Source organism: Neopsephotus bourkii, unplaced genomic scaffold (assembly GCF_033783945.1).
Source record: "Neopsephotus bourkii isolate Nb327-2 ecotype Australia unplaced genomic scaffold, CSIRO-AGI_Nbou_v1 NB_234, whole genome shotgun sequence".
Taxonomy (NCBI): Eukaryota; Metazoa; Chordata; class Aves; order Psittaciformes; family Psittacidae; genus Neopsephotus; species Neopsephotus bourkii.
In genome coordinates this window covers 7,200,731-7,214,506 of record NW_026900744.1, presented here as the reverse complement: position 1 = coordinate 7,214,506, position 13,776 = coordinate 7,200,731, and the positions used below count along the sequence as shown (strand labels likewise).

Here is a 13,776-nt window from a genome sequence, read left to right as displayed (position 1 = left end):
TGGCACTCTTTGGTATCCTGTCACTGTTGGGGTCTTCTGGTGATCCCCAAGGATGCCCCAGCACCCCCAGCCAAGCCCCAAGTCTGATCATGCCATGGGGCTGGGTTTTCTTATCTCTTTCTTAGATCCATCTGGGATCTTTCCCCCTTTGTCTTTGTCCTGTTCCCAGGGGATATGGAGAACAGACTGTGTCCTATGTCTGTGTAGCTGCCTCTTGCACGATTGAAAACCCTTCCTGCAGCTTCCTCCTGGTTGGCTGCTCCTCACAGGGATGGCCCTGCTCCTCTGGGCAGACCCTGCAGGCTGTGCAGCTCCACACCCTGCCCAACCTGGCCAGCTGGTGCCTGTCCAGCACTGCCTGAGTGCCATAACCTGCTGTGCCTCACAAAGGGACTGTGGTGGTCAAGCACCCTGCGCAACCACATGCTGCCGGGGTGATTCCCTCTCGTGTGCTGGTCCCTTGAGGATCCCTCCATGGGAGCTGCTGCCCCAGCCTGTGGTCCCTCATCCTGCACTGCTGGTGTTTGTTGTTGGCAGCAACAGTGTGTAGGCTTCATCTCTGCTGGCTTCAGCTTACTAAACCCCAGCACGCCATCCAGCTGCCTGTCCAGCCATCTTCTGCAATCTGCAGGAAGCAAGGGACGGCCCTCTGGAGGCTGGAATCCCAGCCAAATGCAGGGGCATTTTCATCTGTCCTAGGCAAGTCTTTTTTCCGCAGAAGGTGTTTCAACCTGTCAATACCATTTTGATTGCCCATTCTGGCCTCCAGCGCTCTTTGGTGTCAATTGCAGCCATCAGTAAGCAGCCTCTCCGCTCCATCACTGAAGTCCCCAGTGAAACAATGATGGGCACAGGCCCCTGCAGGCAGCCTGTTGTGTGCCACTGGCTTTGCATCTCCTCCACTGCCAGTGGGAACAGCATCCGGGACAGTGTCATCAGTCCTGCTCAAACCTGCTTTTGCCTCCTTGATGGCAAAGCCTGGTAGCTGGATAGAGAAGGAAGGGGGACCCAGTGCACACCACTGTCAGTAGCCACAGGGTGGGATGGAGTCGGAGCAACCACTCCACGTCCTTGCAGCCCCCAACAGCCTGCTCTGCCCTGTCTTGCCCTACCCCACACAGGGGCCTCCCTGGTTTCTCAGGGGATGTTTTTCTTCCTACCCCAGCCTCCCGGCGTGCCGGTAGCCACAAGGGCAGGACGTGCTGCCTATCTGATAGGAGCAGTCTCTCTTGGCACTGTGGCTGGCGGTGGAGGGGCTGTGGCATGGTGGTTTTGGGCACAGGGAAGTGCCGGTGATGGGGCGGGGGGAGCCTCCAGCCAGGCTTCCTGAGCTGCACAGCCGCCACTTCCCAGATAAAGGTATCACCCGGAGGAGCTGCAGCAGCTCCCAGCAGGGTGCTGGGAAGGGCCAAGAGCAGCACACACGGCCCCGGCACACGGGTTGCAGGATGGCAGCCTGCCTGCGCCGGGGCCGGCTGCTCCCTCTGCTCCCTGCTGTTCTGCTCAGCTTCCGCAGCCCGCTGTTGGCCACCGAGCCAGTGACATCCCAAGGTAGGTCCTTGGGGCCATTTTCTTCCCCGAAGGATGGGCCAGAGATGAGATGGCACACTGGGTATGGGCAGCAAACACCCCATGGCAGCCAAAATCTGCAGGGCTGGGGAGGGAGCATCCCAGGAGGGTGTTCAGGGTGGGCAATGGAGAGCCCTTCTGACCTGTGGGACACCCTGGGATGCCCAAACGGGACATCCCTGCTCTCTGCAGGTAGGACCTGGCAGCCCCTGGATTCCCCTTTGGGTTGCCAGCCTGTGGCTCCCAGTCCCACACAGGTAGCAGAGAGGCTCCCCACACATCACTATCAAGGTCGGAGCCAGATTCAAGCTAACATCTGACAGCACAGCTCTGCACTGTGGGTAACACAGCAGCCCTGCCAGGCTAATCCCAAAGCTCCTGTGCCAGCCCTACCGTGACCTTACTGCCTTGATGAGCATCCTCAGCTCAGCCCGTAGCTGGCCCCAGCCTGCCTCCCTGCACCTGGCAGAGCCACTTCATGGCTTCCTCCCATTGAAGGCCTGTCCACACTTTCCTCCTTGGCCCTTCTATCACTTTTATAACACCATAAAAAGCATTCACTGAACCAAATCCTGTCAATCTCCTGCTCATCTCTCCAGCTCCACCCCAGGGCTCTGTCCACAGCAGGCTCGAGAGCACATTTTGAATCACCCCCATAGGGGCAGTAGGAGGAAGGTTGGGGTTGGGCTCATCATCCCCCTGCCCTCAGCTCGTGGGACATTGCTGTGCCACAAGGGCTGCAGAGTTGTGTGGCCACTCTCTTAAGAAACAAAGCAAAAATGCTGATAGCCCACCAGACCAGTGTGGCTTCCCACCAATGCCATGGGACCCCTTTGCCACCAGGCTGCTGGGACCCAGCCATCCCAAACCCTGGTGCTGGACCAGGGGGTCACAGGATTGGCAGGAGGCTCGGGGCAGGAGCAGTGGGGTGCAAAAAGAGGAGGTAAGGGACTGTGGTCTGTGAGGATGGGCTGTGGGCTGGGGGAGGAATGCAACATGGCTGGGAAAGGAGGAACAGGGCTGGGGATCAGGGCAAGAGAAGGGACAGGAGAGCAGAGGGACACCGATGTGACAAGGACATTTGGGAACTGTCACTTATTCTTTGCCCAGGGTGGGCTCAACTGGCAGGGCAGGGGGTGCGTAGCAGAGGACAGATGCACCCAGAGGATGGATGCACATAGAGCACAGGCAGGCAACGGCAGGGGTTTGTTGTGGGGCAGCCCCTGTGGAAGGGAGCACGTCCCAGGAGGAAGAGGAGGAGGAGGAGGAGTGCTTGAGCAGGTCCCAGGGCAGAGGCAGTGGGGGAGAAAGCAGTGCTGGAGCAATGCTGGGGGCAGCAAGGCCACTCCTGTGCTTCACACGTCTGCATCTTGGGTCTGTCCTCTTTTCCCTGACAAGGGGGACTGGCACCCATGTGTCAGCAAAGCCACCAGTGCTTGGGATAGTGATCCTGCAGGGTGTGAGGCTCTAGTTTACCCCTCCAACAAGAGGGACAGCAGCTTTCTGAGTGGGGCAAAGAAACCTCCTGCCCCTCAAGCAGTCCTGGGGCTGGGGTATAAACATCCCCCCTGCTCAGGACCACACATCCCCATGCCAGCCCAAAGGCCTTTTCCCTCTCCTGAGGCACTGCTCCTCCTTATCTCACTTCCGCGCACCTTCCGGCGTGAGCAGGGCAGGGGTGCTTCCCCTCCATCGCTGGGCCCTGAGCCCCCTGCCAACCACAGAGCTATTTTGGGATGTTTGTTTATCCCAAAGGACCCCGCGTGCTGAGGAGGGGGAGCAGTGGGGCTGACCAGTGGGAGCCCTGCCACCAGCCAGGACCCCAGGGCAAGCTAGCAGCCAGCATGTACCCTATCCATCCCCGCTGTGCCAAGCTGTGCCTCAGCTGTGTCCATGTCCCCCAGGTGCGTGCACAGACTGACCTCAGGTGGCAGCCAGCCAGTGAAACATGGGCCAGGGGGATGTAGGTGGGATGGGGACAGGTTTGTGCCCAGGGGTTCCCTCATGCTCACACTCCTCCCAGATGCTGCGCTGCTGGCAGGGGTGCCCGAGGACATCCTCTGCTTCACCCGCTCCTTTGAGGACCTCACCTGTTTCTGGGATGATGATGAGGAGGAGGAGGAGGAGGCCGTGAGCAGAACGTGCCACTTCTACTACTGGTACAGCAGGTAGGAGGTGGTGGGGACACAGCCCAGTCTTCCCCTTGCCCACAGAGACAGCAGCAGTGCCGCAGCTCTCCATCCATCCCACTTGCTCCCAGCTGCAAGGAGAGATGGTGGAGGGCCCATGAGAGCTACACAGCAGCCATCACACACCCCTTGGCTGTCTCTGCGTACCATGGGGATGGTGCCCTGCAGTGGATGGGGTACAGGGAAGATGCTGGTGACACCGAAGGGCACTGTGCCCCAGGTCCTGTCTCCTCCAGCCTGGCCACAGGCAGGAGGCATGGGGTGCTGCAAGACCCTGCTCTCTGTTCCTCAGGGACATGCCCACAGCATGCACAGTCTCCACATGGCGTCATGGGGCCGGCAGGACACGGCACGCCTGCATCTTCCCCAGCCAGGATGTGCGGCTCTTCACCCAGCTCCATCTCCGTGTCCTGGACGCCACCAACAATCAGACCAAGTACAGGCGGGACCTCAGCGTGGATGCAGTGGGTGAGTCCCTCCCACTGGGCAATACCCCTGGGACAACAGGTGGGTCCCCTGCCCTTCTGACCACCATGGGGGCTGGCAGCACCCTGCATGTCAGGCATGGATGCAGCCCTTGAGGGAACTCCGCAGGACTGGGGGTGCCTAGACAGCGCCTGCTGCGGGAAGGCAAAGACCTGGCACGTTCCCCACAGGTCTCATCGCCCCCCCAGTGAACATCACGGCCCGCTGGGCTGGGGTTGCAGGGCAGCTCTGCGTCTCCTGGCAGCCACCGCTCGCCGACTTCCTCAACTTCTTCCTCTATGAGGTGCAGTTCTGCCCTGCCAGCTCCTCAGACACCTCCTGCAGCACCGAAGCAGGGCAGCACCCTGGCGACCCCTCCATCGATCCAGCCATCAGCACCCATGCACCCACCATCGGGGCAGCTGCAGCCTCCCCGGGAGCGGGGCAGGTACACAGAGGGGACAGGGATGGGCAGGAGGATTTAGGGGATGCAGCTGCTCCTCAGCCTGGCACCTCTCCCATAGGGGCTGGTCCAGGCCAACACCTGGGTGGTTCTCCAGAACCTGCAGCCAGGGGTGAGGTACCACATCCAGGTGCGCAGCAAGCCTGACGGCACCTCCATGGATGGTGTCTGGGGACCATGGTCACAGGCAGTGACTGCAGAGACACCCCACTCCTCCGGTGAGCAGCCATCCCCACCACTGCAGTGCTGGCAGGCACAGTAGGGAGGCACCCATGCCTGGGGCTGAGAGGGTTGGGGGGCCCGGGGCAGGTGAGGTGCAGCACACAAGTTTTGGGGGGCCAAGGGGTAGTAGCCCCCTCCCTCCCCTGGCTCTGTCTGCCCAGGAGACATCGGGCTGTGCTGCAGCACCCCTGACCTGCAGCACGTGCGCTGTGAGTGGAGCTGGGACACCGCAGAGCCCCCCAGCTCACACCAGCTCTTCTACCAGCAACCTCCAAGCCGCGCTGGCACAAGGTAAGGGGCATGACAGGGACACGGTTCTCAGGCAGAGGGGTGGCACAGCCCAGTGTCCCATATCCCACTGTGTGCTGTGCCCTGCCCTGCCACCATGGGCCTCGCACATCCCCACCATCACTCCCAACCACACTGCCCCTCCAACTACAGGCAGCACTGGCTGTGGGGACAACGGTGTCCCCAGAACAGAGCTAGCAGTGGGTGAGGGGAGCTGGGCCACCACAGTGGGGCTGACCGGCTCCCTGCTCTTCAAACAGGGAAGATGCATGGCAGCAATGTACGGAGGTGAGAGTGGGGACGCTGGGCTCCCACACCTGCACGTTCCAGCCTAGGGCTGACAGTGCCATCTCTGTCCTGGTGAATGTCACCCAGCCCCATCCACTGTCCACACTCAGCTACTTCAAGGAGCCCTTCTGGCTGCACCAGGCTGGTGAGTCCCACTGCCACCATGGCTCCTGCCATTGCCCATGCCTGGCTTATGGGGCACACAGCATTCTATGCCCCATTCCATGGCAGTGACACATCCCCATCCCCAACAGTGCTCACAGAAGCCCCACAGATTGTGCAAGCAACAGTGTCACAGGGCCGGCTGAGCCTGCAGTGGCTACCGCCCCTGGAGGTGCTGGCAGAGCAGCTGGACTACCAGGTCCGCTATGCTGTGCAGAACAGCCATGACTGGAAGGTAAGGCATGGCCAGGGCTCTCCCAGGTAGCCCTGCCCATCTCTGCTGCTGGCACATGGGCCACATGGGGTCAGGCAGGGTGGACCCACACCCCAGTGCTTCCCTTTGGCCACCCCACAGCAGCTGTTGTCTCCAGCTCAGCTCTGCCCCACAGGTCCTGCAGGTCCCGCAGGCAGCCAGGAAAGAAGTCCTGGATTTACATCCAGGCGCCCAGTACCATGCCCAGGTGCGGGCGCAGCCCAGCGGGCCATGGTACCAGGGTAGCTGGAGCGCCTGGTCCAAGCCTGTCGTGGTTGATGCCATGGTCGATGCGGGTAAGGAACAGAGCGGAAGCAGAGGCTGCAGCCATCAGAGCCACAGGCTGAGCATAGGAAACTGAGTGCTGCAAATGGGATAGGGAGCACCAGGTGAAGGTGGCAGGGCTGTGAAGGACTCAGCAGTGGCAGGTCTGGGAAGGGCTACAGTGCCAGCGTTCCTCCGATGCAGGCTGGACCATCCCCAGTGTTACGCTGGTGCTGCTGCTCTTCACAGGCGTGCTCCTGGGCCTGCGGTGCACCTTCCCCTCCCTCTACAGGTAAAGGCTGGGGCTGGGGCTGGGGATGGCAGGGGTCCAGCACCAGACCAGGGGAGCACCAGGGCACCCCAGGACTGGGGTTTGCCTTCAACACCCCCTTCCCTGCACTCAGCAACATGAAGCAGAAACTCTGGCCCCCCGTCCCCGACCTGCACCGCGCACTGGGCAGTTTCCTCCACGAAAGCAGCAAGCACGGCCAGGTGAGGAGGCCGGGGCAGGGCCCATCGCGGCCGAGCCGCCGCGGGCAGCCCCAGGGACAGGGCCCACCCCGCCCCTCTCTGTGTCCCCCAGGCCAACGCCTTCTACAAGCAGCCGCCGGAGGAGGCCGTCCTGCCCTGCCTGCTGGAGGTGCTGCCCGGCCCGCCGGTGGAGGCGGGCTCGCCGCCGCCAGAGCACGCTGCGGACCGGCTGCCCAGCACCGACATCGCCAACCAGTCCTACCTGCTCATGAGCGGCTGGGAGCCCCGCGGGCCGCCCTGAGCCGCGCCCCCCGCCCTGACATAAACAAGGCGCCCAAACACGCGGTCTCCTCTCTCGTTGTCCACGCCCCGGGCTCACGGGAAAGAAACGCGACACTACCCACCCACCCGGCACCCGTAGCCGCCGTGGGGGAGAGCCCCGCCCCGTCCCGCAGATCAGCCAATCACGATGTGGCGCGTCGTGGTCGCCATGGCAGCGGGAGCGGTTGGGTTTGAAGCAGCCAATGGGAGGAGCGGCAGCGCGGGGTTTAAATGCCATCGGGGAGTAGCTTTGCGGGAGCGTCAGTTTCAGAGTGGAGGTGAGGGGTCGGGGTGCAGGGGGATCTGAGGTGTGGCCATGGCGGGTGGCAGGCTGCGGTGGAGCAGCCCCTAATGGGCGGCTTAGCGGGTGTGCTGTGGTGGAGGGGCCCCTGAGGAGTGGCTGGGAGGGCGTACTGCGGTGGTGGAGAGCGGCCTGGGGCGGGGAGGGTCTCCTGTGGTGGAGAGGGCCCCGAGGTACAGCTGGGGGGGTACCTGGCGGGATAGGGCTACAGCCCGGCCGGCTGATGTGGGTCACGCTGACGCTGCGATCCCGCAGCGCTCGCTATGGCTCAGTTCGTGTTCGAAACGGATCTGCACGGGCTGCTGAAGCTGGACACGCCGATCCCCAACGCGCCGCCCGCGCGGTGGCAGCGTAAGGCCAAGGAGAGCGGCGACCCCGGGCCCGGCCCCGCCGCCATCATGTCGCCCATGAAGCCGCTCAATCGTTCCCACAGCTCCAGCAAGACGCCGTCCAGAACACCCGGTGAGCGGAGGCAACACAGCACAGGTCGGGTGGGGGAGCGTCGCCCTGACTGCTTGCCTGCAGCCGTGGTGCTCTGAGCTCTGCGCTAGGCTGCCCTTCTGGTCAGGCAGGATGAGGTGGGCTACATGGCATGGCTCCTGGAGTCGCCCATCTTCTCTCTAGTACGAGGAGGGCAGAGCTGTGTGCATTGAGGCTCCAGTTGAACCTTGCTGGCACAGATGAGTGTTTAGACAAGTGTGGGCAAAACGGTCTGCTGACAGCTTTATATGTTATAACAGTATTTTTGTATCCTGCCCTTATCTGTGAACTCTGGGATTGTTTTTCTAGGCCCAAGGAGTTGTTTCCTGGCACTCCCTCACCTGAGCGTTTATGGGGGCGGGAGGGTGGGACAAAATATGAGTTAACTGTGACTGGGTGGTATGACTTATCTTGAGTCCTACTTATCTGCAGCATATCTCACAGGTGTGATATGGTGGAGTGCTGGGTTTGCTGTCTCTTGAAAGCTCTAATACAAGCTGTTCAATAGCTGTAAGACAATATTTACATTTATTATATTTAAAAATATAATATTTATGCATGTGAACACAGGTAAATCTGGATCCAAAATCCAGAGCACACCAACAAAGGCTGGGGGTGATCGCTACATTCCCAACCGCAGCACTATGCAGATGGACATGGCAAATTTCCTCCTAACCAAAGAGAATGACCCTGCTGAGGAGTCCCCTACCAAGAAGGTGAGCATGTTGCTAAGTTACAATTACTACAGTGATTACTATCAAACACCTAATTCTTCCTAGTCTTTTATAGATAACTTATAAACCTGAAGTTCTATCAAATGGACATATGGGGTTGACAGTCACAGCCACCACTGCTTCCAGCTCTGGGCTTTAAGAGCCACAGGTGAATGTTGTAGAGCCTGCAGATGGAACAGGCACTTCAGTTGCTACACAGGAGCCTGAGTGTAGGTGCTCTACAGGGCTGTCTCCCTAGACACAGGGAGGAGCATAGTCTTGCACCTCTGCTTCCACTCACTAGCCTCTGCCGCTTCTGGTAGTGAAATTCAGCTTTGGGCTAATGAGGCTTTAAAATGTAGCAGGCTGCTACAAAGACACAAAGCTGTGAATCTGCTGGGAGAAACTGCTGGTGGTGTTATTCTAGGACAATGGCTACATGGGAGCTATTCTGGAATGTGTACACTGTGTTCTGAAAACTGTTTATGAAGCATTTGGTCCCTTAGGGCTGTGGCTTTCCCCACAGGCAATGAGACACTGAACTGGCCACTCTTGTGTATGAAAATATTGAGCTGGACAGTGTGCCAATGTCTGAAGAAAAACTTTGTCGTGCCTGCTGACTCCCACAGCACAGTTTTACACCTCCTGGTTTTAGGAGAAAGGGGCTTGGGTACATGCCTGCCAGCTGCAGTCTTAAGTGCGGCATGGACTTTGTGTTTTCAATGCATCTCACTGAGGATGGTTTGTCTCCAGGAACAACAGAAAGCCTGGGCAGTGAATCTGAATGGCTTTGATATAGAAGAGGCAAAGATCCTCCGCCTCAGTGGAAAACCACAGAATGCTCCAGAAGGTATGACACAGGGTTTGTGTGAGTTAACTCAGCTGGAGGGATCTGGGCAGAGGAGCAGCAACACAGAGGCCTTGTGTGTGGACAGGGGAGAGATCAACTGGCAGCTTCTCAAGGTTCCTGTGCACAGTGGAGTCTCCTTTCTTAGGGTTCTTGAGGTTGTGGAGCAGCATAAGTTACAGTGAATTTGTTTACAGTTGAAATGAGTGATAATTCCTCACTTGTACAGCAGGTGGCAAAACTTCCTGAGGTCTGCAAAAGCTTCAAACCCTGCTGTGCACTGGTAGCTGAACTGCCAGTAAACATAATGGGATACAGAAAGCCAAGTGCTTGTCAGTTAAACCTGTTCTTGTGAGTTAGGGAATCAGAGCTTACCCTGGTTCAGCAGTTCATGCTGCCAGTGATGAACACAACTGCAGTCTTCTGAGTGCATTTCTTCCTCAGGATTTCTTTTTCACTGGAAGGGATTTCTAGTTGGGTGAACAGTGCGCAGCTGGGAGGAACTATTAACTTGGGTAAACAAATCTGTTCCTCTGCACACAGGCTACCAGAATAACCTGAAAGTGCTCTACAGTCAGAAAGTAACACCTGGATCCAGCAGGAAGAATGGCAGATACATTTCCTCAATGCCAGACCGGATCCTGGATGCACCAGAGATCCGCAATGACTATTGTAAGTAGGCTGCAACATTGAGAGCTGGGCATTGAGATCATTCCACATGACAGCAAGATTCCTAGGTCCTGGTTCAGTACCCTTATGCACCCAGACCAGCATTGACCACTTCTGGAGTGTCCCTGTGTAGCCTTTTAGGGAACAGTGGTCCAGAGGGCTGTGTAGGTGACTTGGATCAGGGCTATCTTACCCCATTTACCTGGGCATGGTGATACCTAGAAGGCTGGTGAAGTACTGGTGAAAGGCAGAGCTCTCTAAACACAGTGTGACCTCCATTGCTCTTCCAAACTGTAGATCTGAATCTCATTGACTGGAGCTCTCAGAACTTCCTGGCGGTGGCTCTGGACAGCTCTGTCTATCTGTGGAATCATACCACTGGTGAGATTATTCAGCTGCTGCAGATGGAGCATCCAGATGATTACGTTTCTTCTGTGTCATGGATTAAAGAAGGAAACTACCTTGCTGTTGGCACAAGTAATGCTGAGGTCCAGGTGAGTGCAGGAGCAAAACTAGAGCTGCTTCCTAGAGACTGCCAGAACTGGGGGGCCCTGGGACAAAAGCTTGGCTAGCACTAGAAGAATGCAGTGCATCCTGACTTGTCTTGACTGGTGTGGCATGGAAATGTCCACATCCAGTGACCAATGCAGCATGCAAGGCACAGATTGGTTTTGGGGTTTTTCTGACACCTGGAGTTGCCCTCTGCTCTGTAGGCATGAGATACCAATTCTCTCTGCCCCTGTGCTGATGAGGTTGAATGCCAGAGCCTGTGCAATGAGGTTCCCAGTCAAGGCAATAAAGCTGGGTTTCCTCATCCTCCAGAGAATTTTTTGCTCTGCCTCTCTAGCTATGGGACATCCAGCAGCAGAAACGCCTCCGAAACATGACCAGCCATTCTTCACGTGTGGGCTCCCTCAGCTGGAACAGCTACATCCTGTCCAGGTAAAGCAGTGGGTGAAGGGCAGCAGCCAACTGTTGCAGATTCCTATCCTAGATCCGATTGGTGCAGGTTAGGGATGGCAGAGAGGAATTTCTGTCCTTGCTTGGGATTTTTCTTACTCGGCCTGTTCTGTCAGGACAGTGGGGAGAAGGTCTCTCTGTTCTCTTGCCCTTTGTGCTGAAGTTCTGAAGAGCTTCTGTGGCTACTTTGCTCAATCCTCCAGGCCAGTGGCAGGTACAACAGTCTTGGAACAGCTCAGAAATGTTCTTTGGTGAAAACCAGCCTGACGCTGCAAGTCTTCTCTTTCTGCAGTGGGGCACGGACTGGCCATATCCACCATCATGATGTCAGAGTGGCTGAGCATCATGTGGCCACACTTGCTGGCCACACACAGGAGGTTTGTGGACTGAAGTGGTCTCTAGATGGGCGCTACCTGGCTAGTGGTGGCAATGACAACCTGGTGAATATCTGGCCGTGCACCCAGGGGGACAGCGGGGACTTTGCTCCTGTACAGACCTTCACTCAGCACCAGGGTGCTGTCAAGGTGAGTGCAGGGCTGCTGTGGGCACATGCCTGTGTGCAAGGCAGGTGTGCAGCACTGGCTGTGCACAGGCTGCCCCTTGCATGTCTTAAGATGAACCCTTTTCTCTCAGGCTGTGGCGTGGTGTCCGTGGCAGTCAAATGTTCTGGCCACCGGAGGTGGGACTAGTGACAGACATATCCGCATCTGGAATGTGTGTTCTGGTGCCTGCCTCAGTGCTGTTGATGCCCACTCCCAGGTGAGACATGAACACCAGCTTGGACATAAACACTTTCTGGCAGGACCCCTGTGCAGAGCTGCTGGCACCTGAGGCCCAAAGGCATGGGAGAGGAGGGGACCATGCTCACCTCTTGGCAGTGAGCATCAGCACAAGCAGCCTGTCTTACCTGCATTACTGCCTCTTCCCAGGTTTGTTCTATCCTGTGGTCCACAAACTACAAGGAGTTCATTTCAGGCCATGGCTTTGCACAGAATCAGCTGGTTATATGGAAGTATCCAACAATGGCCAAGGTCACTGAGCTGCGAGGTAAGCTGGGCCCTGTCTTTGGAAGAGATGGGTAATAGAGGCTGAAGGCAGGTGTAACCCTTGGTTAGAACAGACCTGTGGTCTAGCCTGGAGCATTACTAATGCAGAATGGTGTCCAGGAGCATGCTGCTAGGAGCAGCTAAAGAAACACTGCTGCTCCAAATGCATACCTGGGGTGTGAATTGATACTGCTGCAATATGGTGGGGAGTAATGTGGTCATGAGCCCAGCCCTAATTGCACACCACCTCCTCCTCAGGTCATACTGCCAGAGTCTTGAACCTAACTATGAGCCCTGATGGTGCAACAGTGGCCTCAGCAGCTGCTGATGAAACGCTGCGGCTCTGGCGCTGTTTTGAGATGGACCCCATAAAGAAGAAAGAGAAAGAAAAGGCAAACAGTGCCAAAAGCAGCATCATTCACCAGGGCATACGCTGAGTGCACAGGACTGTTGTGGGGAGAGGGGCTTAGCTTGTTGTACAGTATTTTAAAAGTTAATAAACTTGTTCTAGTTTGCCTTTTTTTGTTTTTATGGAGTCTGATGGAAGAGAAGGCCATGGCTCAAAGAACTGAGGTTTGCAATCTGGGCAAGTGGTTGAAGCTCTTATTCTTTAGGGCCAGTTTGCAGAAACCTTCAGCCTAGCAAACATGTGAAGTCCTTGGAGAAGGAGGATGCTATGCAATGGCTAAGACAGGTATGACTCCTGCCACACACATCCATGCTGACCACAAGCACAGCAGCTCCACCACAGGGGGAAAGCTGTAGCTGACTTCCTACTCCTCCAACACTCATCATAGTGTGTTAACTGCACTGGGGCTTGGAGGAAATACCCCTCACTTGTCTCAGCTTCCACAGAGCAGTGAAGCATCTCTGAACTGGTCCCTGCCTAAGGAAGAGGGCCCTTTGCCAGCTGCTCCCTGCTTTGGAGGGGAGAAGCAAGGCACAACTGACAATACGAAACACCTGCGTCCTGCTTTTTGACCAGCTGGGCCTTAGTGTGCCTCTGCAGGCACTTATAGGCAGTGATCACCTATGCCAGAGCAGGCTGGGAAGTTCTTGGCAGTCTGAGCTGCAGTGTCACCTGCACTCAGCAGTTAGTCTTGCTCTGCTACACAGCTGTAGTGCTGCAGGCAGGATGCCAGGGTGGCATAGCTGCCTTTGCAGTGAGTTTAGTGCTGAATTTAGGAGCCCAATGCTACTGGTGGGGGGAAAAAAGGTGGGGCAGGAGCTATAGAGTGAGATGCTCTATGTACATTCACCCCAAAGGCCAGACAGGGACTGCCAATAGCATTGTAGACTGATGCAAACCGGGTGGTTAGTTTACATTGCCACAGCCAGCCTGGCTATCATGCAAGAGGCTCCCAGTGTGTAGCCCTTAGTCATATGTTGTTCCAGCATACCTGATCCCTGTCCTGCCTTTGGCTCAGGGGAAGCCCTGTTGCCTTAATAATGCTGCATGCAGAGAAAGCAGCATGCAGATGCTTGGTAGAGCTTGACTCCTCAGCACTTGGACAAATGCATTCTTTCCAAGCTCAGTTATGCTGGTGGGAGCATATTTGAGCTTTCAGCAAAAGCCAGTGCAGCTACTGCAGTTGTGCTGCTCTGCATAGTGATTGGAGCTGAGATATCTGAGGGTGTGGGGCTGCCACAGACCCATCCAGCCTGTCCTTGAGCTGCACCAGGGGCTGCCAGGGACACCGCACAGCTAATTAGCACCTCATCTTGGGCAAAGTAGCTCGACAAAGCCTGTGCTGTGATTAGCTGAGGGTGGATTGTTATTAACTGTTTTCACCTTCCCCTCAGCA

General features: G+C 57.1%; 2 protein-coding genes across 4 annotated transcripts; both read left to right on the top strand.

Moving 5' to 3' along the window:
• Window positions 1–158: 158 nt before the first annotated feature.
• Window positions 159–6,967, top strand: MPL (MPL proto-oncogene, thrombopoietin receptor). 3 transcript variants are annotated; one of them, XM_061345087.1, is made up of 12 exons: window positions 159–1,551; window positions 3,593–3,737; window positions 4,051–4,226; window positions 4,415–4,671; window positions 4,784–4,904; window positions 5,070–5,199; window positions 5,457–5,629; window positions 5,739–5,881; window positions 6,036–6,195; window positions 6,368–6,455; window positions 6,568–6,655; window positions 6,747–6,967. In XM_061345087.1, the coding sequence occupies exons 1-12, from the start codon at window positions 1,296–1,298 to the stop codon at window positions 6,933–6,935; spliced, it is 1,926 nt and encodes a 641-aa protein (XP_061201071.1). In that variant the 5' UTR covers window positions 159–1,295; the 3' UTR covers window positions 6,936–6,967. The 3 variants fall into 3 exon arrangements, with proteins under 3 accessions (XP_061201071.1, XP_061201073.1, XP_061201070.1); XM_061345089.1 differs by having other exon boundaries at window positions 4,748–4,904; window positions 6,413–6,455; XM_061345086.1 differs by having other exon boundaries at window positions 4,748–4,904.
• Window positions 6,968–7,089: 122 nt separating this feature from the next.
• Window positions 7,090–12,468, top strand: CDC20 (cell division cycle 20). Its single transcript, XM_061345085.1, has 11 exons — window positions 7,090–7,233; window positions 7,512–7,718; window positions 8,307–8,452; window positions 9,203–9,299; window positions 9,840–9,968; window positions 10,263–10,459; window positions 10,813–10,907; window positions 11,218–11,449; window positions 11,559–11,684; window positions 11,855–11,972; window positions 12,230–12,468. The coding sequence occupies exons 1-11, from the start codon at window positions 7,104–7,106 to the stop codon at window positions 12,406–12,408; spliced, it is 1,656 nt and encodes a 551-aa protein (XP_061201069.1). The 5' UTR covers window positions 7,090–7,103; the 3' UTR covers window positions 12,409–12,468.
• Window positions 12,469–13,776: the final 1,308 nt, after the last annotated feature.

Excerpts from the sequence above, each read along its gene's own strand:
- CDC20 (XM_061345085.1), top strand. The coding sequence starts at position 7,104 with ATGTGGCGCGTCGTGGTCGCCATGGCAGCGGGAGCGGTTGGGTTTGAA. Across the intron at positions 7,234-7,511 it reads GCGTCAGTTTCAGAGTGGAG|CGCTCGCTATGGCTCAGTTC; the intron begins GTGAGGGGTCGG and ends GCGATCCCGCAG. Across the intron at positions 11,973-12,229 it reads CAAGGTCACTGAGCTGCGAG|GTCATACTGCCAGAGTCTTG; the intron begins GTAAGCTGGGCC and ends CCTCCTCCTCAG.
- MPL (XM_061345086.1), top strand. The coding sequence starts at position 1,296 with ATGGGGCGGGGGGAGCCTCCAGCCAGGCTTCCTGAGCTGCACAGCCGC. Across the intron at positions 4,672-4,747 it reads CCTCCCCGGGAGCGGGGCAG|GGGCTGGTCCAGGCCAACAC; the intron begins GTACACAGAGGG and ends CCTCTCCCATAG. Across the intron at positions 6,196-6,367 it reads TGATGCCATGGTCGATGCGG|GCTGGACCATCCCCAGTGTT; the intron begins GTAAGGAACAGA and ends CCTCCGATGCAG.